At 40.5% G+C, this 27,827-nt stretch overlaps 1 protein-coding gene across 1 annotated transcript; it reads right to left on the bottom strand.

Moving 5' to 3' along the window:
- Window positions 1–1,055: 1,055 nt before the first annotated feature.
- On the bottom strand, window positions 1,056–19,089 carry TMEM170B (transmembrane protein 170B). The gene is made up of 3 exons (XM_005149898.4): window positions 18,562–19,089; window positions 7,685–7,855; window positions 1,056–2,215 (listed from the first exon to the last, which is right to left on the bottom strand). Exons 1-3 carry the CDS (start codon window positions 18,656–18,658, stop codon window positions 2,085–2,087), a joined length of 399 nt encoding a protein of 132 aa, XP_005149955.1. The 5' UTR covers window positions 18,659–19,089; the 3' UTR covers window positions 1,056–2,084.
- Between the last annotated feature and the right edge of the window lie 8,738 nt (window positions 19,090–27,827).

The following is a 27,827-nucleotide window of genomic DNA, read 5'->3' as shown; positions in this document are numbered from 1 at the left end:
AAAAATATATGTAACAAGGCACATTAGGAGAAAGATATTCAATTATTTTATTATTCAATTTGACTTAAGCACCTGAAACCAGTTTTCTCATAATTTAAGACAATGGGGAGAAGTTTAAATTGCCTTTTACAGATGTAATAATTTCATTGTCTACTAAAGTGCAACGATTGTTATATGCCAAAAAGTATCAGCACAAAACAAAAGCCACAGACCAAAAAAAAAAACAAAACTAAAAGCATGAAAAATACACTTTTTGAAGACATTAAAAAGGTATGTATTCAGCCACTTTTTAAAGCAATTCAAAGACAAAAATAATACTGAAAAGATTTATAAACCTGTATTTCACCTTATTCCCTGCAAAGACATAACTCTCTACATTTTACAAAGATGACTTTTATACTTTAAAAGACAACAGATAATGTTAGCATCCTTAGCACTTAAAAAACAACCAACCAAAACCAGTTTATGTGAAATGAAACAAAGACAGGCTAATTAACTATAACATTTTGAAGCACTAGGCAATATGACTGGATTGCAAGTGATATTTTAACCATATTCTTTTAGTTTTGCAGTTGGTCCCAGTGGCTTCAACAGTCCTCAAAGTCTTTTTGACATCTTAACAACATAGCTTTTCAGCAATTTACTCTTCCTGCCAGCATTAAAAAGTAACTGCTGAAAAGCATTCAGTTGAGGAAAGATCTAAAGGATGCTTTATTCCTCACACAGAACTTTGTGTCCTTTAAATTTTGTGTATCATAAATAATTAGTAATTAGACTTAAAATTTCTATTCACTCCAAAACATTTACATTTAAGACATTTCACATGCACAACACTACTGCCCCTTTTAGACTAGAAAAGCACAAACTCTACCGGAAACTAAGTATTCAAAGTTCCAGGTACCTTAATCTTCCCAAAGATACAAAGTGTTCAGAAACAAGGTAGTAAATACACTAGTGCTGCCCCACTTTTAAAAATTTTGGTGTATAGTAACTATTTTAAGCTTAACAGTTTTGTTCAGTAGAAAACCAGTAGATCTTATTTTTATCCCTTTCCATTTCCATCATAGGTGTATTCTCTTAAAGTCTGTTATATTTGTGTGTTCTTTAAAGAATACATGTATTAAGAGTCCTACCAGTGCTTAAATAAATACAGGGAGCTTATTACTGACAAGTAACCTTTCTGAGGCTTTCAGGAGGGCTGGTAACTATCTCTATGTTTAAGACAAAATAATTTCAAGGAAAGCATCAACTTAAAATTTGTTTGTGAATACACAACAGATTGTTCTTAGTAACCCACACAGAGTCTCCTAAAACTACTGATTTCTAACAGGCTAAACCCATGAAGAAATGATATGCTGAGCTTCAGAAAACTGCCATAAGCCCTTCTACACATAGTGCTAATTCCATTGGTGCTAAAAGGGTTGGTAAAGCTGTCATTCTTAAACCCCCAAAATTCATCTTTGAAACAGACCTAACAGTTGCTCAGTTGCTTTGAATGCTGAAGAAGTTTGGTTTAAGAAAAATGAATCTTACTGCTTCCCTGCACATATCCTCAATTTTTTTTTACATTTTTGCCAAAGAGATTCTGTTAATACAAAAGTCGGTTGCTATTTTACCTGAATTCAAGTGTATGTTCACAGCATCCTTCTACAACTACAACTTTAAAGCTTACTCAGCCAACAGTTAAGAATTAAACTCCAAATTTGGCATGTACAGAAATTTTCAGGAGCATCCCTTTATTTTATTACAACACTGTTAAGAACAATGATCCCATCACTCAGCATTAACCTGACTGGCAGCTTAATCTCAACTCAAGGTGCTTTATCTCAACTTCGCACACAAGGATTGCACCTTGCCTATGACTGAGGCACGTAAGGCGCAGTGCAGAAGTACAACAGTTCAGACACTAGAGGACAGTCTGCTCATTTGACTGAACCTCTAGCTTTGTAGTGCATGTTCCACATAGCTTCCTTTCTCTTGCACTAGATTCAAGTTCGCAAGCTGGTGAATCCATTTTCAGGAAGCTTCTCCTCAGCTTAAGGATTTCTTTAAACTAGTTGATTTTTCTCCCTTCTACTTAAGTCTCAAAGCGTTGCAAGAATTCTTGAAAATGATATAATTAACGTCAGTACTGTCTGTCCAACACCAAAGACAAGAGCTTCTAAGGGAGCCATATTCTTTCCTGCTACTCTGTAAATTCCAGCCACTGCAGCACCTAAGAATCACAAGAAAAACAATGATCAAAACACAGTAAAATCCAAATATAACAAAGTATTTACTATGTCTATGCATCAGCTAATTATGGAGCATTCACAAGCTCTGTATTACTTCATTATAGAATTATTAGCCTTGCTTGTATTTCTCTAGTTATACAAGTCCTTCAGGAATGATTTTCCCAACTGAACCAGATTAAGTTTTAAATATCAGTTTAAGAGAATTAGATCTTGTCATTTCCCTGTAGACATCTTCAAAAGTTTGGCTGGGTTTGTTTGCCTTGTTTTTTGGTTGGCTTTGTTTTGAGGGTTTTTTTGGTTTGTTTTTGTGTGTGTATCTGTGTGTTTGTGTGTGTGTGTGGTTTTTTGTTTGGTGGGTTTTTTGGCTTTTTTACATTTTTGCCTTCTGTTAATTTGAAATGCAGAAAATCATCTAAAAACTGACCTGAGTTCAAAGTATGGTTTAATTGTGCTTGCATAGGCAGACAGGGAGAAGACAAGTCAAACTGCTGGAGTCTACAAAATAACTGTAAACAATAACAAATTTCTTGGCTTCATTTAACATTTCAGTTGAATAACCTGGTCATAGTGTGCCAGTTTAGACTTAAAGTACCAAATTTTTAACAACTATTTAGCAAATCATGAAAAGTATGAAAAGTATCAAAGTATTGCAGTTATCCATGAACATGTATGACAGGATCTATGTGTATGTATCCATGAATATAATTGGTGAGCTTTCTCACCAATATGAAATGGCCAGGATAAACCAGAAACAAAATAATGTACTGTAAACAAATCCAGGTGCTACTAACTCCCCTCTACTTTTGCATATTGAGTGTATCGTATGCATTTGAAGAACAGAAGTCACAGAGCAAAGGTACAGCTGTGATATCTTGGAGCAAATGCAATCTTAGTATCCATCAGTCAAAACAATAACATGCTAGTAACAAATAATATTTTCTGCTCAAACAACTTCTGACACTTTCAAGGATACTGAAATGTTCATTCAGAAAAAAAATACAGGCTTGTATACAGCTGCGTCCACAGGTAAAAATGTCACTGAATGCAAACCTCAGAAGTTCACGTAAAATGAAGCTTTCAGTTAATATTTTCTGAACTAGTATTTTCTATACAGTGCTTGCTTTCCTTGCCTATAGAACAAACATTAAGTTTGTAATTTTTTTTTTTTTCAGAATGATTTTTTTTCTTATGACCAAACTCAAAACTTAATTACAGACTTTCAGTATGTCTGGTCTCAGATGCTACCTAATCATAATTAAATGCTTCCAAAGATCACAAAGGCTTTTTCAGGCTGAAACTGAAAAGCCACCATTTCTTTTAAATTATAGGCAAGAGTTAAAAAAAAAATTAATTTCCTTGTTTTTGCAAAGTCACTAACAAATAGTCTGCTGGAGCTATCAAAAACCCACTAGTGACACAGAAATATGTGAAGTCCCAATAGATTTTCTGAAAGTACAGTCTGTATGAGTCATTTGTTACTTAAAAAAAGTAACACCTCATATTTACAAATGTTTTAAGAAGAGCAGAATTCACTAATTACTGCAGCTCTAACAGCATTAACAAACACTCTTAATCCTATAAAGTCTATTTTGTCAGAAATATCTCACCAAAAGGGCAGCCTTATGGTATTTCACTCAGTTGCCTTGGATAAACTGTTCTGTTCTGTGACTATCTGCTGTCAAAAACTTAAAGAGATCCTTTAGATTGAGCCCAGTACTGATATTAAAATTACTTTGGTGATTGAACTCTGAAAGTGAATTGAGATTGTCTAATTTGGGATACCAGAATTTGATGCTAATAGTTAATCAACAATAGAAATTTTTGGCTTCTTGAGAACACATTGAGATATTCTGTAAAATAACAATGATAAAAACATTAAGAAGTGGTAGCTTAATAATTATGCATTTATACTCCTCAATTAACTGTGTGCAATACAACCTGTAATGCATAACCCAGCACAACTTGTATAAAGCCAAAGTATAGGCCAATGAGGGAAATGAGAATGTCACCAAAAAGGAGTGTGCTTGCAGAAAGGAGGAAGGACAGACCTTTCTGGATAAAATAAAGCTAAAATATCTGCTTCAAACTGCCTGACATTTATCTGATCTTGGTTGGGTTGGGGGGGAGGGGTTGGTGTTTTGTTATGTTTTGGGGTTTTTTTGGTTGGCTTTGTTTTGTTTTGGGGAGGGAAGGTAAGGTTGGCAGTACACGCTACTATTCACTAAATTCTTTATATTTTTTTTTATAACATTAAGTTCTGTAATTTTTCAAAGCCTATGTCCTGGGTTCAGCAGTAGCAGTCTTTTTTCTCCTTTTCTTAGTAGCCGGTGCAGTGCTGTGTTTTTGACTTTCCGCCTGGGAACAATGCTGATAGCACCAATGTTTTTAGTTGTTGCTAAGTATTGTTTACTCTGATCAAGGACTTTTTGAGTCTCAATCTCTGCCAGGGAGGAGGGGAAGCCAGGAGGAAGCAAAGACAGGACACCTGACCCAAACTAACCAAAGAGGTATTCCATACCACAGCACATCACACCCAGTATATAAAGTGGGGGCAGTTACCCGGAAGGGCTTATATCACTACTCGGGTCAGGCTGGGTATCAGTCAGCAGGTGATGAGCAGTTGTATTCTCTTCCCTTGTTATTTCCCTTATCATTACCATTATAGGTGGTAGCAGTAGTGGTTTGTGTTATAACTTAGATACTGGACTGTTCTTATCCCAACCTGTAGGAGTTACATATTTTTGATTCTCCTCCCCATCCCTCCAGGAGCAGGGGGAGGAAGGGGGGAGTGAGTGAGCAGCTCTGTGGTTCTGGGTTGCTAGCTGGGCTTAAACCATGACAGCCTAGAAACTGAGGAGTTTGCTGCTCTGCTATGTGCTGGTGAGAAGATCGCAAAAGGCCAGACAGTTTGAAAGCTCTACTTGAGCAACATTAAACTTGCACTACTTAATAATCTATACACTGCATCCATTCACCTACACAAATGATGCAGACGACTGGAAGTACAAAATGCAAATTGAAGCCAGCTTGCTATTTCAGTTTCTTAAACACTGGTCCAGGCATATCTAAACAACTAAATATTTCAACCTGCATCCCAGTTTGCAACACAACAGCTATTAAAAATCCTCTTTAATATTTTATCACCCTAATTTGTCTCCAGAAGCTCCCCATGGAATATTTCAGTACAAAGTAATTCAGCGCTGTCTAGAAATAAAAATACCTGAAAGTAAAAGTACTTGGCTCACCACGTTGCAAATGATCTACACAAAAGCTTTGGGAATATAAGTCTAAGCTAAGAAATTCAGGTGAATTTACACATAAACAGTACTACTTACTTATTAAATGTTTTGACCTTCAAAATAGGACACTAAACATACAACTGTGTTGCTCCTCTTTTTATGCATAGATAAAAGACATAAAGTACTTTAATTTGAATAACATTGAACATAGACCTTTCCCACCACAGACTTTCTTGGTCTTCCAGAAATCTGTTTGGATGTCCCGGTATCACACTTTGTGTTTTCAGTTAAGAAATGCTCATGTATGATAGACCTGCAACTGGGCCACTGTCATTTTAATCATAGCACAAGAATAAGTATAACATGTAATGTAAGGCACTGAACTGGTTCCACCTCACCTTAGGAAAAAAAAATAATAGAGTTGTACTGAACCATACCATGTTATCATGGACATTCTTCTAGGCTGACAATAATACAGAAATTAAAACAGCCTTTTGAGGAAAGTCTTAATGAAGCTTTCAATGAAATTTGCATTTTTATTTAATGTTGAAAGCCAACAGGCAAGGACTTTCAGTAGCAATAAGAAATAATCTGTCACAAATCACTTGTGTATATGAGTAAACTGAATTAATACCACTGTTCTGGTCATCTTGGCAGTACATAAAAATGGGAATGAAAGGCAGAAAGGCTTGCCTACAGACTATACAAGGATTGCTAGATTTACAGCTCCTTACTCTCAAAAGTCTTTCATCTTGTCAACCACACTGAAGATGTTTGGGCTTAAACTACTGTTCAGGTTAACAAAGGCCCTGTTCAATCCATTTATTTTACTGTTGAGAACTCTTTACCAGCCTTCTTTCAGACAATACCTACTTATTTTCTCCCCCACAAACAGAAAACTCACCATGCTCCTATTTACGTAGGAAAGCTACTGCAGTCTTTAAGTTAGATAAGCTGGATATGATAAAGCCAAAGTGTCCTACTGATCCTATGGCATTTATTTCAGTATTGATATGGATAAGGAGATTTCTTATGAAAGATGGGGAAAACAGTGTCTGCTATCAATAACTCTAGATAAAAACAGCTAAGCAGCATTTCCTCAGAACACTCTTTGCAACATCACTTGTGTTCCGCATTTGGTCAGGTGCAACATTTCTGCACTTCACTACATAAAATACCAATTACTAAACATTTTAGAAAGCACAAGTTTTAACTGCAGCTCTGTGAACTTCACCGCAGGCTGCCTTACAGAAAAAACAGCAGCTTATCTGTGGATACAATGGCAAGAAATTAAAAAATATTTAAGGTGTATCTTAAATGGTAGGCATTTGCCTAACACCATAAGAAACTCTGTAACAGATGCCCTTGTCAAAGAACATTTTACCTTGAACACAGCACAGCTGGGAGGGATGAGGTGGAGGGGTCTAATGGCCTTTCTCTCCCTTTCCTCCCTAAAGTAGAAAGTAACATTATGTCTAACCCAGGCCTGGAAAGTCCTTTCAAATTCATAAGCCAAGTGTAACTTCCCCAAACAAATGGATTTTCTTAGCTGTAAATCACTACCTATATTGCACCTTTATTTCTTTTAAAAGAGCAACATCCTCTCCAGCTTCAATTTAAAAACCTCCAGCAGGCCCAATTAAAAAAGCAGGAATTCAGCCTGGCAACCAATTGAATTGGGAACTCATATCCTAAAGAAACTCATTGCTTTAAGGGTACTAAGAGGTGATCTTGATCAGAAATCTGACCAAAAAAATAAAAATAAAAAAATCTGCAACAGGTATGGTAGGACACAACCACTCTTCCTGGTCCCAAACAGATATTACCTGCTGAGCATGCACCTTCTGAATAGCTTGGTACCAAACATGCAAAATCAAAGGATAGGATGATTTCTGCACTCCTCTGACAATTTATTGTAGTTATCTTTACACAACAGAAGAGCAACTTAGCTGTCATTATCATTAGGATAGCTACATACCTAAGGAAAAATCCTTAATAAACAATTAAATTACTATAAAAAAAAAATAGAAAAGTGGATTTTGGGGGTTTTGGGTTTGGGTGTTTTGTTGATTTTTTTTTTTTTTTGGAAGGGAGGTTGGGTTTTGTTAGGTTTTTGTTTGTTTGTTTGATTGGGTTTTTGGGGGCTTCCCCCAAGCAGTTAGAAATTAGATACAAAACAAGAAAGAAACACAAAACAAGAGATAGACTTACTGGTTATCATTGCTCCTGTTACAGAACCCAGAAATCCAATGCTGACCACAATGACAGAGATCAGTCTCCCCTGCCTATGCCTCTGCAGCATCACAAACATTAATACTCCCACAGCACCATGGACAAAGAGAGAGGAGAAGAGAGCCCAGAGGAAGACCCAGTACCACATCTCTGAAAGAAAGCAGTCAGATAAAGGGTTAATAGTTCATAGACAATAAGTTTACAAGTAAGAAACTTTAAAACATTGTACACATCAACAACAAGAGAAAAGCAATACTATTGCCATTTTAAAGGCATCAATGTGATGTCAGCATATGCTTGAGCCACCTTCCCCTTTTAGCAGTCTATCATAAAGCAGTAACTATGACCAAAAAATTATAAAAAAGGATTCTGGCACCATTTTAATCCAAACTTATTATTAAAAGAAGTCCATCGTTCTTTTAATTATTAATTGCAATTTCTTACTAGGTCTTGTAAGTACTCCTGCAGAATGAAATATTCTCTAGAACAAAGACTGAATAAGGAAAAAAGCAAAGAATTGTTCGGGTTGGTTTGCTTTTGTGGGTGCTGTTTGTTTTCACAACGAGAGACAGCATCAGGTAACATGAAATGAGAAAACTGAGATTAAAGACTTTGGTTTATCCACCCAGGAGCCATAGTAAGAGTGTTCCATCAAATAAGCTTCAAAGGCACAAATAAAAACATTACAATTTTAACAAGAAATTTTAACACATCTAACTCCTTGCTTCTAATTGCTTAGCAGAGAACTTCATAGAAACAAGTAGTGACTACTATTTAAATTACTAAGCAGGGACAAGATATCACGAAAATGTGTGGATTATAAACATTTCACTGAAGACTGTCAGACATGAACATCTACATCAAAGAAAAGAGCAGGAGCCATCAATGAAGCTACATAAGAATTAAAGAATCTTTCTCACTTGGTGGCAATTTTCTAAGACTCATTATAACTCAGAAGGGTGGGGAAATGCAACAAATGGATTTGGATTTTGCCAACTTAGCTACAGTAGGTACAGAACATCACAAAATTCACAAACTGGGGTACATTTTTCTGACTGACATAAACCCAGAAAACTATCATCAATTCAGGATTTTTTGGTTGCAGTTCCCCCTTAAATATATATATACACATATATACACACAGCTTCCTTATAACAGCAGGATATTTATAGATTATGCCTGATAATTATTGCAGCTTGATTCACAGTCATTTGAGGAGAAATGTGACTCAATTAAAAAATACTTAGCTCAAAGAAAACATACCATGAAAGGATGCTGAGAAAGAATGGTTGCTACAGGGTAACTGAAGTCCTTTTAGCCCAGTATCAATATTGTATATATATTCATAGTACAGCGTTTTAAGGTTTTTCATTTAGCAGTAGCTAACCCTTCCCCTTTCACACAGGCACAAAAGGCAGAACTATGTCACAGAACTTAAAATACCACCAAATTATGGTAATCAAAAGGCTCTCTCAAGAGAGCAGCAAGGAATATGGTAAAATAACATTCAATTAATACTTCAGCTGTATTATTATGGCAGCCTACATTCAGTAGCCAGTTATTCTGAAGCAAACAGCCAATACACAGATATGCTATGGGAAGGCGAAGCAAAGTTTTTGATACTGTCTCTCAGCAAAAATGTCTGAGAACAGTCCCAGAACACTGCACTTGTAATCAGTTTCTCCTAAAATGCCACTGCAGCTTTACAGTTTGAAACGGAACCTAGAAAGTCTGTTGGAAACCGATTCTGTCAGACACCATCATTCCTTGTAATTTCCACAGGCTTTACTAGGCACTGCATCAGCTCTTAGGAAATCACCCTTTGTGTTCATTGTCAGTCCTCATCAGGTGGAAAAGACAACTGATTTCCAGTCTTTGGAAGATTTCTTAGGAAGACTGTATTTTTAGAAGGGGAAAGACTATGGGAAGGCTAATTATTCCTGGGTAACTATGAAACCAAAAATACTCACAAACCCTTACACAACAAAATCGCTTCATTGAGAGTAACAATCTTTCATCTTATTTACATTCCAAATAAAGCTCAAGGAAAATTATCATCACCCCTCACTTTATATTTAGGGCAGGAGATATGGGAATAGAAACAGCCCCAAATGTCTGTTGGATAGAGAAATAAAAACATTAGGGTTTTGGTATGTGCTTTCTTCTCCTACTTATTAAAAGGAACACACACTGAATGTATTCAAAAGGAAATTAGGGAACATCCAGAAATATTCCTTGCTCCACACAAACGCAGCTGTAGCATTTAAATAAACCAGCGATAAACCACCACTTCAGAGGCTTAAGTTTCCAAGTCAACAACATTTAACATCAGTGATGCAAGAAACACAGTGTTACAAATAACCTAGTACCTTCTTATTATAAATAGCCTACAGTTCTGCCAAACTGACTGTAGATGCTAAAAATTGTAGGTGTTCACTTCAGAGGAGTTGAACAGGGTGGATGGAAGAAACACCATGTCCAGGGATATAAGAGGGAGGAAGAGAAGAAACTTGTTTATTTGGGAAAGAGACAGAGGGTTAGGGATACAGGCCTATGATACACCTATCTGCAGAAGGCAGTCAGCAGGGTAGGAGACACAGCAAGCAGTGGAGTTAGCTGTCTTTATCCTGTAAAAGAGAAAATTAGAATCAATTCTAATTTGGGTTGGAAGGAACCTCAAAGATTGTCACCCCTACCATGGGCAGGGACACCTTCCACTAGACCAGGTTGCTCAAAGCCCCATGTTTCATTTGGAGGTGCTTTTTATCTGGACAACTTCATCAAGGTCATATGCTTCAGATTATCTAATCTCTACCAATTCACATACCTAAATTTGTTAAAAGAATGGCTGAAAAGCTTTCCTTTAAAAAGTTACTAGACAAGGTAGGAGCAGAGAGACCAGAAGGGGTTTTCCTGTCCTTCCCCTTCCCCTCACACACATTCTTGCTAAAGGATCTATTCATCTACTGAAATAATAACTGGATTTTTTTAAAGCAAAAGAAAAGTCTTCCTGGAAACAAAGCACAAATCTGCCACTCCATCTCGTGATGGGAATTATTTTAGCATCTCCCCTCAGTACCAAGATACCTCTAATTTCATAGAGATCCATTGCTGATTTTTCTTTTTGAATGGTTATTAGCAATGAATAGACAATTTATACTGTTGCATCCTGATACAAAAAAAAAAGAAAAAGTAATAATTACACTACTCAGATATTCTGGGATGATAGCTTACCTAATCATCATGAGAGTAGCATTTCAAGATCTGATATTACAGAAATTGAGAAAGTGATCACACAAAGCTTCTTAACCCTTGATGTAGATCATACCTTTCTCTTACAACACTGGCTTTTCTAGTGAAAGACTCAACAGAACACAGCAATGTATCTTCCACAAAACTTACACAACATACAAGATCAGAGCCATTTATAATCATAATTTATCAATCTTTCATCAGTCATCTTTTCATGTTAGTGTTAAAAACCTCAATGATCTATAATTCAACGACTCCTATCAATTGACTATTTCACATTTATGTTTCATGTTCTTTAGCTACACACTACACATTTAGAAAGAGACTATATTAGCAATTCTTCTGAATCCAGTAATTTTCTTTCATTTCCTGAGCAGGTATCATACAATCACAGAATAGTTCAGGTCGGAAATGACCTTAAAAAGCATCTAGTTCCAACCCTCCTGCCATGGCAGGGACACCTTCCAGTAGACCAGATTACTTAAAACACTGCCCAACCTGGCCTTGAACACTGCCAGGGATGGGGCAGGCACAGCTTCTCTGGGAAACTTATTCCAGTGTCTAACCACCCTCACAGGGAAGAACTTCTTCCTAATAACTAATCTGCATCTCCCCTGTTTCAGTCTAAAGTCATTCCCCCTTGTCCTATTGCTACATGTCCTTGTAAAAAGTCCCTCTCCAGATTTCTTGTAGGCCCCCCTTTAGGTACTGGAAGGCTGAGGTTTCTCAAGAGCCTTCTCTTTGCCAGGCTGAGCCACTCCAGTTCTCTCAGTCTGTGTTCATAGGAGATATGCTCCAGCCCTCTGTCCACCTGGGTGGCCCTCCTCTCGCCTCCAATAGGTCCATGTCCTTCTTACGCTGGGGACCCTATTGGTGGATACAGTACTCCAGGTAGGGTCTCACCAGAGCAGAGAGGGAGAATTGCCTCCCATGACCTGCTGGCCACTTTGTTAGACCACACCATCTCACATCATCAAAACATCATTAGTCCTAAAAGCTGAAATACAACAAATCACTTTTGAGCACCTTCCCTAGGATGACTCTTCCTGCCTTTCCTTTCTTATCCTCCTTTGTTTACTTTTTTTTATGCCTGGTAGTTCAAGACACTTGCTTATTTCCTTCTGCTCACTAATTGGGCCAGTGATGAAGACAACTGAATAAGCTGTTTAACATGGATAAATAAGGTAGGGAGGACAGCCAATCTTTTAAGAGATCTAGATGCAGCCTCAAGCTCTGTAAACCTAGAGGACAACATAGTCATTCTTACCCTGACAGGTGGAGTGCAAAGAACTTTATGCACAGGTATTTGAGTGGAAGACTTTGAGATCCTGTAAAGTTCAGTATTATCGAACTCCAGAATCATGATGAGAGATGACTTTCAGAAAAGCGTGCTAGAGTAAGACTGAAAGAAGCAAAGAATGGGTTGGGAATAACACAGAGATGCCACTGAAAAACAGAAAAAAAATGTGGGTGCCTGAATACAAATGGTCAAGACTTCTGTTGCTGAAAAATAACTGAGTAGTTGAAAGATTCACAATAGCTGTCAGGAGGAAGAAATGAGACTGAACTGTCTTAAGAACATTCTGGTGCAACAATTTATGTTCTATATACCGATTGACACTTTCAGAGGTATAAACTCACTTATATGATCACTGCTACCTTGATTAAAAAAAATACAGTCAAATTTCAGTCCTTGTGTAGCTATACTCATTAGCTGGCTCTTTTGGTGATACAAGCAGCACATATGGAGTATTTTGCTGGCATGGTAATGATTCAGCTTCATCTGGCAGAAAGCTCCAAATACCAACCTAGCCTCAGTTTATTTAGTCAGGCCCTCAAAGAGCTACCTTAAAGGTACATCAAAAGGATAAAATCTTACAAAACCCTCCCAACTCTCTTTGCTTGACCCCAGAAGTCTCAGAGCTTACTGTCAGTGTGATCAAATGACTTTAAATAGCTAAACACCAACTTATTTTTATGAAACCTCCACAGCTCTCCAAGAAATACAGAGAACTAGGAAATCAAGTATCTACCAGCTTACAAGCACAATGACATCCAATCTACCACACAGATGCCATAGCTTCTCTAAGCAGGACAATAGAGACCCATTTTTGAGGCTTCTTTTAAATTCTTAGCACTTAATCACTAAACCTTAGGTCTTTTCACAGTTGATGTTCCTTGCCCTGGCCTGACTTGGGTGGTGATTTTTTTCTACCAGAAAAGCTGCACAGCTCAAATAACTTGTAATTCATACCATATTACTCCAGTTTTAGAGTACTTTGTTAACTTCAGTATTTATACCTATCAGTTACATCATACATAGATTATGCTTAGGTATTATAGTGTATTGGGCTTGCACAGCAAGGCTTCGGGGGTGAGGGAGTCGGTGTGGTGTGTGACCCTTCCCCTGTATCCAGTAGAGCCAATGCCAGCTGGCTCCAAGGGAGACCTGCCCCTGACCAAAGCCAAGCCCAGTAGTAGTACCTCTGGGATAACTTATTTAAGAAGGGGAAAAGTTATTGCACATGAGCAATTGCAACCAGAGAAAGGAGTAAGAACACATAAGAGAAACAGCTTTGCAGACACCAAGGTAAGTGAAGAAGGACAGGAGGAAGTACTCCAGATGCCAGAGCAAAGATTCCCCTACAGCTCATGGTACAGACCATGGTAAGGCAGGCTGTGCTCCTGCAGCCCATGGAGGTCCATGGTGAAACAGATTCACCCATGGAGGACCCCACACTGGAGCAGGAGTATGGCTGAAGGTGGCTGTTACCCTGTGGGAATCCTGCACTGAAGCAGGCTCTTGGCAGGACTTGTGGCCCCATGGAGAGAAGAGCGCATGCTGAAACAGGTTTGCTGGCAGGATGGGTGACCCCACACGGGACCCACACTGGAACAATCTGTTCCTGAAGGACTGCGCCTCATCAAAGGGACCCAGATTGGAGCAGTTCAGAAAGAACTGAAGCCAATGGGATAGATTCACATTGGAGAAATTTGTGAATAACTGCCTCCTGTAGGATGGACCACATGCTAAAGCAGAAGAGTGTGAGGAGTTCCCCCACTGAGGGGAAAGGAGCAGCAAAGATATGTGATGAAATGACCACAACCCCCATTCCCTATCCCCCTGCACTGCTGCAGGAGGTGGAGAAGGAAGTGGAGAAATCAGGAGTAAAGTTAAGCCTGGGAAGAAGGGAAGGCTGTGTGTTGCAAGATTTGCATTTATTTTCTCATTATCCTACTCTGATTTGATTGGCAATAAATTAGATTCATTTTCTCCAAGTGCAGTCTGTTTTGCCCATGATGGTAATTGGTGAGCAATCTTTCCCTGTCCTTATCTCAACCCATGGACCTTTTGTTATATTTTCTCTCCCCTGTTCTGCTGAGAAGGGAGAGTGATGGCAGCTTTGGTGGGCACCTGTTGTCCAGCCAGCATCAACCCACTACATATGTATACACACATTATGCATATATTAATGTAGGCATACACAACCTTAAAGACCAGAAAGAATCTTTAAAGCATGCTACAGTTTAGAATAGCATTCTTATCACTTCCACCTTATCAACACTTTAAGCTGCACTCCATCAACACTTTCACTTCTGGCAAATAAAAATGCATAGCCAACACACAAAGTATATAAATGCTAACATTTTCAAACATTATCTATATAAATGGATGTGCTGTCCTATTGCCATTCAGCTTCAGTAAGCATGGAGTATATCCTTAGGACTTAATCTTCAACATCTTTCTTTTCCTTTAGCTTGTTCTGCCAGATAAAGAACAATTGCCTTTCATAAATCAATACTGATTACTCCAGAAGACAGTATCTCTCTTGAGATTCTAATCTACATAGCTAATAGTGGTAGACTGGCTATAGTTAAGTGTAGCAATAAATATCTATGCTGTGAATACAGAGATACAAATTTAAGTCAACAAGGCAACACATGTTGAAATTTAAACTAAGAATCTGTACAATGTTATATTCCTGTAGCCTTAGAAACTCAAAGCACTCAGATGAAGTGACAGTATATTACACCTGAAAATGTAACTCAGCTTTTTATATACTACAGTATTTTCTTCATCAGTGGGACCTTTCCTTAATTATTGTGCTAACTGGTATTTTCCAAGTTAACAGGCCTATTCAGTCAAGTTGTTGTTCAGAGATACTAACACATTTGCTGCACTTGAATGGAAGCGAAGCATTTGCTAAAGAGCAATTAAATTATAAGTTACAGACTAATCCTCTCAAGTTACAGGACAGGGGACCAAGACATAATCTGGACAGCTGGTGACAAACGAGTACAGGATGGAGCTTAAAATAAAAAGATACAACAGGTAAAGAGCATCTCCTATGCAAAACCCATAATCTCTTATAAATGCACTTCCAACAAATTCAAGACTAATTACTGTCCAGCACTTGAAAACCATAGACCTTTTCATTTTGAAGTATATAAAAACAGTTTGTGGTCTTGAGCTCATTACCTTCGGACTCTGAGGTGAAGGAGTGCAGGAGGAAAAAGATGTCTCTGCCTTTAGAAGTTACACACTACAACATGAGTTTGTTGGTTTTATTTTGTTGCTGCTGGGGGGTTTATTTGTTTGCGTTTTGGTGGCAGTGTTTTTGTTTTCTTTTCTCTCCATGAACTCTTTTTCACAGCAGTGGCACAGAGAAAACAACACTGTCATCCCACCCCCTCAGTAGCTAATATAAAACTTGCTCAGAACAGAAACTTACACCTTTGGAAATGCAATTGCTAGACATAAAATATCTACATCATTTATGAGAGGAGTAGAAATATTACCAAGTTCTTTATTGAATAATAAAAATATATTTATATCTATCAAGGCTACTTCCTTAAATAATACCTATTTATATAATGGACATTCAAATTGGGATTATTTTTATTTGTTTCAGAGTCAGTGATTACCTGACTTGCTCTAGTAAACCCTGGTCTACTTCCAGCTCTAAAGCACAACAAATTCATGTGAAGAGGCTGTTCCTGGGATTTGCTGAAGAAGGTAAAATAGGACAAGGTAAAAACCACCTCTCACACAGTTACTAAAGCCTTACCTCCATCTCTCAAGTGAAGGCAGGAACATATGAACAAAGTATATCATCCTAGTGGCCTAGGTTCAGCTACAAAGAAGAAGGCTTGCAACTTTAACTGTCACAGGGTGTGACGTGTATGAGTGAAGAATTAAACTGCTTGTGGGCATTTCGTACTTCAAGAGATAGGATTTCTTTTCTATGTTGAACCTGAATCAGCTATATGGTACAAAAATAATGGTTCAACATCCCCTTGAAAAACACCACCAAAATTAAAACCATTAAAGTCTGAAGGAATTCCTGGTTTAGGTTGGAGTTCATATCAGGTTCCCATTGAAAGTCTTAGGAAATAAACATTGTTTTAATAATTCTGCATATTTGTAAAATTTTATCAGTAACATAATCAACATTACTTATCTAAAGATAAGTTTTCATTTTTGTAGCTTAAAAGCCATATCCAGATCACAACTTGAAGTCCAAAACCAAATACAAAGCATTCTTAAATATTCATGGAACACTATACCTTTATTAATTCCTTTTCCCAGTACTGAGATGCAAAAAGGAATGAATTGAGTAGTCAGACAAGCCAAACTCATTCACACACCTATTTTCTTAGCATGGAAAACCAGAATTTCTGTTTCTGAACAGTTTACTTTGGTAAGTATTTTAGAAAGTTTATGTATGTTTAACAACAGCTATCTGTTAATCTAAATTATTATATTAAAAAATCTCGTAAAATAGAATCAGTAACAGCTATTAACTGTCGACAGTCCACAAGAACATTCAGCAGAACAGTTCATGGCTGTAAGGACAACCTGCATTTAAGGACCAATTCAGAAACTGTAGTATAACTACAACTGACACACTCTCCAGAGATACTGCATTGTGTAATTATTTTTCATGTTCTTTAAACAATAAAAATATATTCTACATCAAAAATACCTTGTGCAACCCCTCATTACATTGCAAAAGCACTGAGAAACAAACTGCTTTGCTTGCTTAACACTCAGCACTGAATTTCATAAACGCCTATGTTGCATAATGCTCTAATAAAAGAATCTTCATAGAGGATGTCTGGCACAAAGAAAAGTTAAATCCATTGTGAACTTTTTCCTTTAAGAGTACAAGATGTATTTTTATGAGGATTATGCAAAAATAACTACCCAGAAAATGAGTTGCATCAGTATGCCACCACTCCAAAACCTGGAGGCAGACATCTTAAAAAATTCATAGATTAGATAAAGAATAAATCTGTGTAACATCTTTATTAAATTAAAAAGTATCATGAAATTTAAAAGAACAAGAAAGATAAAGCCTAAGATGCTTTGATACAACTTCAACATTAGCTCTGCCTCTATTTTCATCATACTTCTTACACCTTGAATAGATTGAAAAAATAATCTATCATTGCTACAGAGGAAGAAAAAAAGATGGCATGATACTCTTTTGTAAATATTAAATATACTCATAAGTATGCCAAACAGATCCCTTTACTCAACATTTTCCACTAATCTGTCACCATCTAATATACCCCTATACCAGACAGAAGGAATATACTTAGTAACATCTCTGCTATTGACACCAAATCCCTGCTTATTCAGAGCTGGAAGCTTATGCTTTTCTTCACCTCCCGACGGAAGAGTGAAGATACACTTCTCCACTATACGCCTTGGGTCTCACAGCGGTGCACACCCATTTTTAAACAGGAGGTTGAACAGAGAAAGTTCTTGCTAAAGTTCACCTTTTCCTAACAGAGGATGAAGACCTGGCCCTTTTGGTGCGCAGAATTTCTTCAGAACAACTGTCTTTAAGAATCTCTGCTGTTCAAGATCGTGCCCATTTGTCAGGAAACATCTGCCACCTCATTAACTCTCGCAGCTCCCATCGTATAGGGCTATACCCGGGGTGGGAGGGAGAAGTTCCCAATTCTCACACTCATTTCTCTGTGGGTGGGGTCTCTTTTATCGCTTTCCGTCAAATGCCAATAAGGACGTATCCACCAAAAAAATCCAAGCAGCCAGACAAGCAAAACCACTCCCCCAAATATACTCTAGCGTTCCATACATTTATACATTCACACGTGCTTTTTACAACTCTTTACTCACACAGAGGTACCCACCAACTCACTCACATACACATACCCTTTGCCATTAGGCTTTTGCCATATACATACACACAAAAGTGTGTGAGCAGACCGATAACCTCAACCGTTTACCAAGCAGATCAGACACTGTGCACACACACCATCCTCCCAACACGTAACACACAGATCCCTCTCGCCTCCTTGGACATACCAGCGACAAACCCATCCCCTCCAAGGAAACACACCATACACGTCCCCACAGACATGTATGCACACACATACACGCATGCACACGCAGATCCTCGCACACAACCACCGCCCAAACCCTTCGCCTAACACACGGAGACCGCCGCCAACCCCGCACACTGGTCCCACGCCCTCCATTGTACGCCGCGGGGCTCGCTCCCCCCCACACGGAGCAGCACCTCTCCGCTCCCCAGCCCCGCGCCCCATCCTACATCCCCGCATCCCGTTACCGGTGAGGTGGCGGAGGACGGTGCCATGAGCCCATAGGCTCAGCACTTGCTGCACAGACAGGTTGATCATGGAGTTGTCCCCCGCTTCCACCTTCATCGTGGCGGGTGGTCCAGCGGCCTCTCCTCCGCCGCTCCTCAGCCCGGGGAGACGAGTGGCCTGACAACACGGATGCCGGACGCCTCTCGCCACCGGACCGCGGGGCGGGAGAGCTGCGGTGGCGAGCAAGTAAGCGGGGAGGCTGCGAAGGAGACTCCGTACCGCGAGGGAGACATCGAGGACGTAAAGGGCAGATGGCGGCTTGGGGGGGGGGGAAGCCGAGAGATCGGTCCGGCCGCCAGCGCTTCCAGTATTCAGGGTCTGGGCAGTGCGGCCCCGAGGGGCGAACCGGTGTGGGGGACGTGCGACGAGGCCCGAGCGGAGCCCATCACCGCTTCCTTCTCCATCAGTAGCTGCCGCCTCGCCAGCGGCATCGCCCCAGGCACCGGCATCACCTGCGGAAGGGAGGGGCAGGACCGCGGCTCTCAGCACCAGACACCAGCTGCTGCCGTAGAGAAAGCAGTGGGAGGGGAGAGGCGGGCGGCCCCGCGCAGGCGCAGCGAGAGGAGCCGGCGGCGGGCGTGGGCGCCGCGACTCCCGGGAGTGCGTATAAGGGGCAGGGTCCCGGTGACCGTTAAGTAGCGCACGAGCTGCGCGCTTCACCCTGATTGGCTCTCGCCACAGGGACGGGCTCGGGACGGCCTCACCATTGGCTGGTGGTGGGACACGCTCACCTGCCGTAGGGCCCGCCCCTCACCAGGGTACCGGGACCGGCATCGGGTTTTCCACGCAACATTAAAACGCGGTGATCCGGGAGCTCGGGCATTAGCATCTCTGGGACGGCGGGGCCCGAGGCGGAGCGGTGGGGAAACGGGACGGGACAGGGAAGTTAAGCACGCTTAGGTGGATCTTTGTGCCCTGGGAAAGCCGGAGCTGCCTGAGCTCGGGCGGCAGCCGGTGTGCAGCAGAGGGGCTGTCATCCTGAGGGAGCGTCCCGGCAACGCTGCACAACGTCCCTGTCTGTTCCTTTGAACCTGAGAGCTCTACAGGCAGCGCAGCCCTAAAGTAGAGCCCTCAAAAGCTAGAAAACATGAGAAATCCCGAGCGAGTCTTAATTCTGTAACCATGCTTTAGTTAGTTGCTTTGCTATGTAGAATAATAATAATTAAAAAAAGCAGTCTTCAAGCTTGCATCGACAACTTGCCTCTTTTAAAGCACAGGGTGCACAATGCTCACTGATTTAAAAGCCAGCAGTCTCCCCCTCCTATTCTTAAATATGTATCCCCAGGCCATATTTAGTGCACATATTTCCTCACTGGCCTTTCTTCAACAATGCTTGCTATAGTACTTCATAAACATCATTTTATGCCAGCATTCTTTGATGTAAGAAGTTAGAAAATTAATTCACATTGTAATGTGCAAATTTATAGATGAAGAGCCAATGACAGATAAATCAGCTGGTATTCTGCTTGATGCCAATGACCTGATTATTTCCAGACAGGCTGTAGCGGGATGTTTGGCTCAGAGGACCACTCCCAAGGCCTTTCATTTGCAGCTGACAACGCCTGGCATTTCTGCAAACAGGTCTCGAGCCAGGCAATGAGAAACTTGTGGTGAATTACTCCCCAGAGGGCTCTGGGTTGGACTAATTAAGCACAGGATCACTGTGATAGAGAAAGAACACAGGTGCTAGGCCAGGTCCTTGTTCTGTGATCAAGGGAAAGTTTTCCCCCTTCTTTCCCTATATCCCCACTCTCACACCTCACAGTTGTGTAATTCAGGCCTCAGAGAAAACAGTCCCCTTTATTACACAGTAGCAACTCATTTTTAGGGCAGAACGATCCCATACTTTGAGTAGGGTTCAGTGACAAAATAGCATATATTTAAGTTTGAATGTGAAACATACAATGAAGCATTTAGAAACAGTTAATCTGGTTTATTCTTTTTAACTTCTGCCTGCTGAACTCTGAGAAAGCAGTTTTCAATGTGCTTAAAAAAATAGGAAATCCTCAACCCTAAATCCACCTGTATTGTACACCAATGCCCCAAGAACAAGTATATGCCATAGGACACTGTGGTGTAATTTGAGATACTCCCAGAAAAAATGAAAACTATAATTTTGTGAACATTTTTGCTTATAAACCCTATTGCAACCTACTGACAGATGTCAGCAAGACCCTTTGATAGGCTAGAGGCACATATGGAAACAGGCATATATCTGTAACATTGCACTGGTGCCCTGTGACTCTTCAACTTGCACAATGACGATTTTTTGTATTCATACAAGGAAGGATGCACTGGGAATTCTGGTTCTGAATTGCTTGTGTTCAGAGCTTGCTAAAACACCTTCCACAAAGCTTTTGTTTTACAACAGGAATACAGAGAACTCATTCATGCAGAGGCTCAGTGAGTATTGCCCTGAGGAGTATTGTTGCAGCCTGCAGACTGTTTCAATACTTGCTGGAGAGAATTCTTTGAGCTTGCGCAAATGCTCTCTCCACAGAGACAGAGACTTTGGAAACCTGTTGGGCCACCCCCTAGGGAGGGCTGATCATTCTGCAGCCACCACAGAGACCACCTCTTTAGATTCTGTGAGAACAATCTGGCTTCCTTCCCAAGAGAGATCCACCAGCTTCCACTGAAACAACACCTCATACCCTAAAAATGGTTGTCAAACCTCAGGTGTGCAATATCTGAATTAACTGAACATACTCTGATCAAACACCACTTGCAGACATAATTGCAGAGGATTTGTGGACAGTGCAGACATGAGAAAGGAGCAGAGACATATCTTACAAGGTGCCATAACTTGTCTCATTTATTCAACTTAGTCCATCATCCAGTGGGTAGGCTGGATACAAATGTGAAATGCACTTTACGTCATGTGAAAGAAGACTGGATCTTTAAGACAAACATTGGTAAAGAATTGACTTCAAAGCAAAAAGAAGTAGTGCATGGCAATGACATTTCCCAGCAGCTCAACACTGGAAGTACCATGCTGGAGGAGCGGAGTGCTTTGAAAGAAGCAGCAGAAACAAGCAAAATTCACTCTTTTGAACTGTAACTTTATACGAACAGGGACATATTGTCCTCAGCAAAACCTCTCACCTAGGAGGTGTTGTCACAGAAGTCCTGAGAGTATTAGCTCCCTGTGGGGATTATTATGAGCTCTGTAGGCAGCAACAAACAGAGCAACAGCGATGACGTCAAGGGGTTCCCAGCAGGGCTGATGTAGCTTGGCTTCGGTTGCTGCTGAAGCTATGACCCTTGGCAAGAATAATCCAGAACGCCTGGGCAAAGCAAAGCAATGGTGGTGACTGCTGGGAAGATCTTGAGGAGGACAAATCACAAGGGGCAGCACTGTCCTCGTAAATAGAGCAGAAAAGAAAAAACAAAACCAAATACATAATCTTAGTATTTCATGAGATAAGATAGCTCCTTGAAGTATTAAAGGTTAAAAAAAGAGAAGCAGCCCATTTGAAGGGTCTGATGAGACCTTTTCATACCCTTGTGGTATCCTGTGATGGGTGGAGGATGGGCACTAAATAGGATGTGGGGACCCACAACGGAAGGTGGCTGCAAGCAAGAGGACTCAAAAGGTTTGCTGGCAGCATGGTGGAATGAGGGTTGTCATGCTGTGGGGCATGACTGGCACCCATCAACACTCTGCAGAAGTAGGAATTTGTAGGAGTAGGATCATAGAATTAAAGAATGGTTTGGGTTGGAAGTGACCTTAAAAGGTGATCTAGTCCAAGCCCTCTGCAATGAACAGGGACACCTTCAGCCAGACCAGGTTGCCCAGAACCACATCCAGCCTGGCTTTGAATGTCTCCAGGGATGGTGCATCCAGCACATCCCTGGGCAACCTGTGCCAGTATTTTACCACCACCATTGTAAAATTTTTTCCTCATGTCCAGCCTGAATCTCCCTTCCTTAATTTAAAGCCATCACTCCTCGTCCTATTACAACAGGCCCTGATAAAAGGTCCCTCCTCATCTTTCTTATAGGCCCCTTTTAAGGTAAGGTCTCCCTGGAGCTTTCTCTTCCCCATGCTGAACAACCCCAGCTCTCCCAACCTTTCCTCATAGGATAGGTGCTTCAGCCCTTTGATAATTTTTTGTGGCCCTTCTCTGGACCCTCCCCAACAAGTCTGTCTTTCTTTTACTGAGGACTCCAGAACTGGATGCAATACTCAGTTCAGTTCTCACTAGAGCAAAGTAGAGGGGCAGAATCACCTCCCATGACCTGCTGGCTATGCTCTTTTGGATACAGCCCAAGATACCGTTGGCTTTCTAGGCTGCAAGCACACACGAAAGCTAGCTCATGTCCACTCTTTATTCACCAGTAGTCCCAAGTCCTTCTCTTCAGGGGTACTCTCAATCCCTGCATCCCCCAGCCTGTATTGATACTGGGGGTTACCCCAGCCCAGGTGCAGGACCTTGAACTTGGCCTTGTTGAATCTAATGAGGCTCACATGGGCCCACTTCTTGAGCTCGTCCAGGTCCCTCTGGACAGTGAATTAGGACAAGGCTTGTAACTGGAGGAAAAATGTGAGGAGAGGAGGGTGGAACAAGCCCGTAATTAAACCTCCACCACCTCTTCTATAAAGATAGACCTGATGTTTCCAGCCATCACCACCCCACAGCTGCCTCCCCTCACTGTCGGAGGCACAGGGGCCAAGGCAAACACCAACTGTCTGACAGCCAGCCTGTAACACTCAGTGATCATTAAAGTCTTAAAGGCTCCAGACCTCCTCCACAAGTACAAACACACCAAAGAAAAACTCCATGGGGAAGGCCTGAATACTTACACATGGACTAATCTTTATTCCAGACAATCTTAGTTTCCTTCCAGCATAACTCCTGTTCCCCCTTCCCCTTGCAGTAGCTGGGAGATTTGGAAGCTTTCCCAAGCTGCATGAATGCAAAGCACTGCAAGGAGCTAGCTGTAAACCCTGACTTCAGGTGAAGGAAATTAGTTTTACAGGTGGAAAAGCAGGGTCAGCTTAGTTTCTCTGCCCTGTGAAAGACTAGAATATGTCTACATAAGCTGCTATTAACTTCTGGTATTGCTTTCAGAAGCTGAAGAAATAATGATAAATTTGATTGGAGAGCCCTTGACTAAATCATTTTTCCACTAGGAAAGGTAATACCTTTCAAAATGAGCCAATTTCTGAAGTCATGTCTTCTTAGGGAAACAAACAACACTGAGCATCCTGTGATTGTCATGCTTTGAAAGAAATAGTTGATATTTGCACTATGAAATCAGCTTTTTGTCATAGTAAAAAGTCAAAATCTAAACACCATGTTTTGGTCCCCTTGAAGAAAAGCATTTCCACTTGAATTTTTCTAACCAGTGCTGCAGCTAAAGATCTATTAGACGTCTAGTTTTACTGATTTGATAACTCCAGCACTGTTCGGGTATCCAGACATTTCCCACACACACACTTCAAAGGTTTGGGTTTCTTTTTTCCTAAGATTCAAATCACTGACAAGACATTACCAAGTGTAGACAGTCAATGAATGCTTCAGATGCTAGCAGTAACAGATTTCTGCACACTTGCCCCCCTTCTGGACCACCATTTTATGCACAGCAGTTACTACTCAATCAGAAGAGCTGGCAGCTACAGCTAGCTGTGGTTTGGGAACTGGGTCAATCCGAGATCCTTGGACTTGTAATTTCAGCTCTTAAAAAAGCTGAAATGTGATCTCAGCCTCTAGCCTCGATGATGGATGAAGATGCCTGAACAGCGATGTCCGAAAGGAAGGAAGTAAGGTGATATCACAGGCTAAATATCCCAACTCTGCCCAGCTTGAAAGCAGCCTCACAGGCTGATCTAAGCCACGAAAAAACATCTCGAGCCGGCTTTCAGCGCCGCAAAGAGAAGCAGAGATGCACAAGAGACCTCTCCCTTGCACCAGCAGATGGAGCGCTGTGGTACCGAACGTGTTGCACAGATGTCTGGGCCCTGCGAACTGCAGCGCTTCTGCAGCGACGGGTAGCATCTCTCACATACTGCCACGGCTTGCAACACAGTACCGGTGGACACTTGGAATCTGCAGTTGGAATCTCGGTTTTTTTTAATTAACGTTTTTAAAGAAAAAGTCTGCTTAGTTGTGCAGGAATATCCCTCTCCCTATATATATATATTGGGTATAGATATCCGAAAATATTACCAGTGAAAGACACTGACTTTTAGCCAGTCACTTACATGCATTAAGGAGTCTTAAAGATTGGACCCATCACAAAATAAAGATAAAAGTCCCACTGACTACTCTAAAAGGACCTGAAGTGCTGCTGTAAATAAACTTGTCTGAATTGGGGTCTAAGTTTAGGGGTGTTTGGCATTTAAGACGGTACTGCTTAAAAGACAAAGCCACATACTTGTTTTAAACAATATCACTACTCAAAAACAAGGCATTCTCCCACCCTCTTCACACACACATGAGTGTGAACTCATACACATGCAGCAGTTTTAAGTCAGGACTACTGTTAATATCAAATATGCTACTACTTAAGGATGCTATAACTCTAAACACATCTGAAGGATTATCTTAAGAACATTATCAGGGTTCACATGATGTCTAAATTATCATTTGTGTTTTCCCTTTTGAGCTGGTTGAAAGCAGGCAATTACCTTTTGTAAATTGTCATTAGAAAACATCTGGAATAGGCTGGCAGAAACAATCATCTTTCAAATGTTTGAAATGAATGAAACTAGTTTCAGTGTTCCCTCAGGAGTTAAGAATAACGTAAAAATGAGGGAAAACCCTTGTTTCTTTGTAAGCTTTGTAAGCCAAAATTTAGAGTTGGGACCCAAAATAGAGACTCTGGACCCTGTTAATAATACTTAGGCTTCTACCACTCAGGATCTGGACTTTCATAAAGAGAGTGCAAGCCTTAAAAATGACACTCTGGGCCCTTAACATGAGTCTTTAAACCTTAAAAGCAGGGTTTGGAACTTCTAAATTAGGATTTAAATCCTAAAAAGGATGTCTTGGACCATAAAAATGAGTCTTTCAACCTTAGAATCAAAGCTCTGGACTCTAAAAGTGAGGCTTTGGGCCCTAAAAGAGGAGTCTGAATCATGTTCAGAGTTAGAACAGGAAACATGTAGGAAGTGCTGTGTTCGGAAAGGTTGTTTGGCTAAAATGCAAAAAGCTTACTTGCTGTAAGATCTAGTTTTTTCAAAATAGTCCTCCCCCCAGTTATAAATAATGTACCAGAGTCTCCAGATCCATGTCAACAACCTGATGCATGATAACCACATCAGGTTTCTCTTATGCTTAGGTCATTAGCTAGTGAGGACATTGTCAAGATATCAGTTTCAAAATATCCTGTTCTTAAGTTCCTTGTTTTGAAGTTGCCGGAAGTTTGGCAGAGAAATCTGTTACTTCAATAAACTAATTTTTATTTACCCTTCACATATGCATGTTACTGTCTGGGAAGTACACGGGCATTTATGCATAGCTTCTATATACATGTTTGCATTTCTTCTCTGATTCAGAGTTCAAGAAAACTCAGGTTCAAAATACATTTTTTTTTTGTGGAAATATCTGTAACTTCAACCTGCACCCTTACAGCAATACCCGCATGTATGTATTTATGACCTGTAGACCCTTACACTGAGCTCCTTCTGTCCTCTCGTTTGTGCTCTGTCGATGCACTCTTGAGCAGACAGGAGGCGGCACATCAGCATCACAAAGCAGGACGTTTCCCCTCCTACGGCAGATGCACATCATTTCTGTGCTTTGAAATGCCACGGTCAGATCCTAAGCAGGTTCTTCCCTCACTGACCTGATCAAGTAAGGAGGAAATATCAAATTTCAATTTAATTTCAGCTGTCTTCATGTTCAGTTCTGAACGGTGGAGTTAGCTGATCTTATCGTACCTTCTTTTGATTCAACAGCTATAATTATGTGTTGTAGAGCTGTAACAGGTGTTTCTAGAAATTCAGTTGCTTTATGGAAGAAACAGTTCCTTTCTGTCAGTAAGGGCCACTGGCACCTATTTTTGTTCCTCTGTAGTACAGGCCACTTTTATCTGATCTTACCCAGTTCTTGATTATATGTTTGCATTGCTGATTTATGTAACTCTGTTGTCCATTGTACCTATACAGTCTATTTCACATACTACCTTTGAGAGCATCTACTTCCCCTTTTTAAAAAAGTACAACTGTGTTGCCATCTTTTTGATTTTGGATCTCCCCTGATTCCTCCAGCCCTACCACAATTCCCGTGAAATTCAAAATCTGACTCATGTCCTGATTTTAATTTACTGGTTAACTTGACATTTTTGGCACCGCCACAAGCATACTCAAAACACAAAGAGCTCTCCACATTCTATTTGTAACAGCTTTGGGTTTTGGTTTCTGTAACTGGAAAAGAGAGATAATCTTACCTGCAAGGTTTAATTCACTGGCAGTTTAAAATACACTGGAAAACTCAGATAGACAACAACAAAAAGTATTAAGTATTGCCAGAGATAAATACTTTCAAGGTGGCTTTGTTATCATTCTGGCTACTTGCCCACAGTGTTTTGCATTAAATTTAATACCACTGGTAAGAAAAATATCTGATTTAATAGATTTGTAAGCTCTTGCTGATTAAAAATCCTAAGTGGGGTTAAAAATAAAATAAAAGGTGAGGTACTTGACTGAGCCAGTATGTAACACCTTGTGCAGAAACACTCTTCTGGCCCCTTTCAAGTGGGCTGTCATGATACCCAGTGGTCTTCAGAACAGTGAAAAAGTCAGGTGAGGACAGGAAGTGTGCTCTCTCACTCCGAGGATGATCTTATCACTATGTCTGGGCTCAGCCTGCCTCTGTGATCTGCTGTGAGAAAGCTCCTCCTTTCAGGAGGGGAAAATGTTGCTGTTTGGTTGTACAGCGCACATAGTTGGTATGGACTCTAGGTGAGAAGGCTGTGCAGTGCAACACCCTCTTGCCACCCTGGGTCTGAAAGGAGCTGTGCCTTCTGCATTTCATTCTCCTGCACTTCTTGTTCAAGGATTAGTGCAGGGTGAACTGAATGAAAGTAATCTGAACCTGCTTGCATAGAAAAGCCTTAAAAGAAAAGGTCAGGGGTATTTTGCAAGCAAATGCACTCATTCAGGGCCAGGTTCCCTGCCCAAAGCCCTAATTAGAGGTGCAGCTTCACAATTGATTTTAGCACACCTAAAGCTGCACTGATGCTGAAAATGATCATCTCACATTCTTCCTACAGGTCA

This window comes from Melopsittacus undulatus, chromosome 1, assembly GCF_012275295.1.
Source record: "Melopsittacus undulatus isolate bMelUnd1 chromosome 1, bMelUnd1.mat.Z, whole genome shotgun sequence".
Classification (NCBI taxonomy): Eukaryota; Metazoa; Chordata; class Aves; order Psittaciformes; family Psittaculidae; genus Melopsittacus; species Melopsittacus undulatus.
Note: the sequence above shows the minus strand (reverse complement) of the source record. Positions and strands in the feature narration are given on the sequence as shown.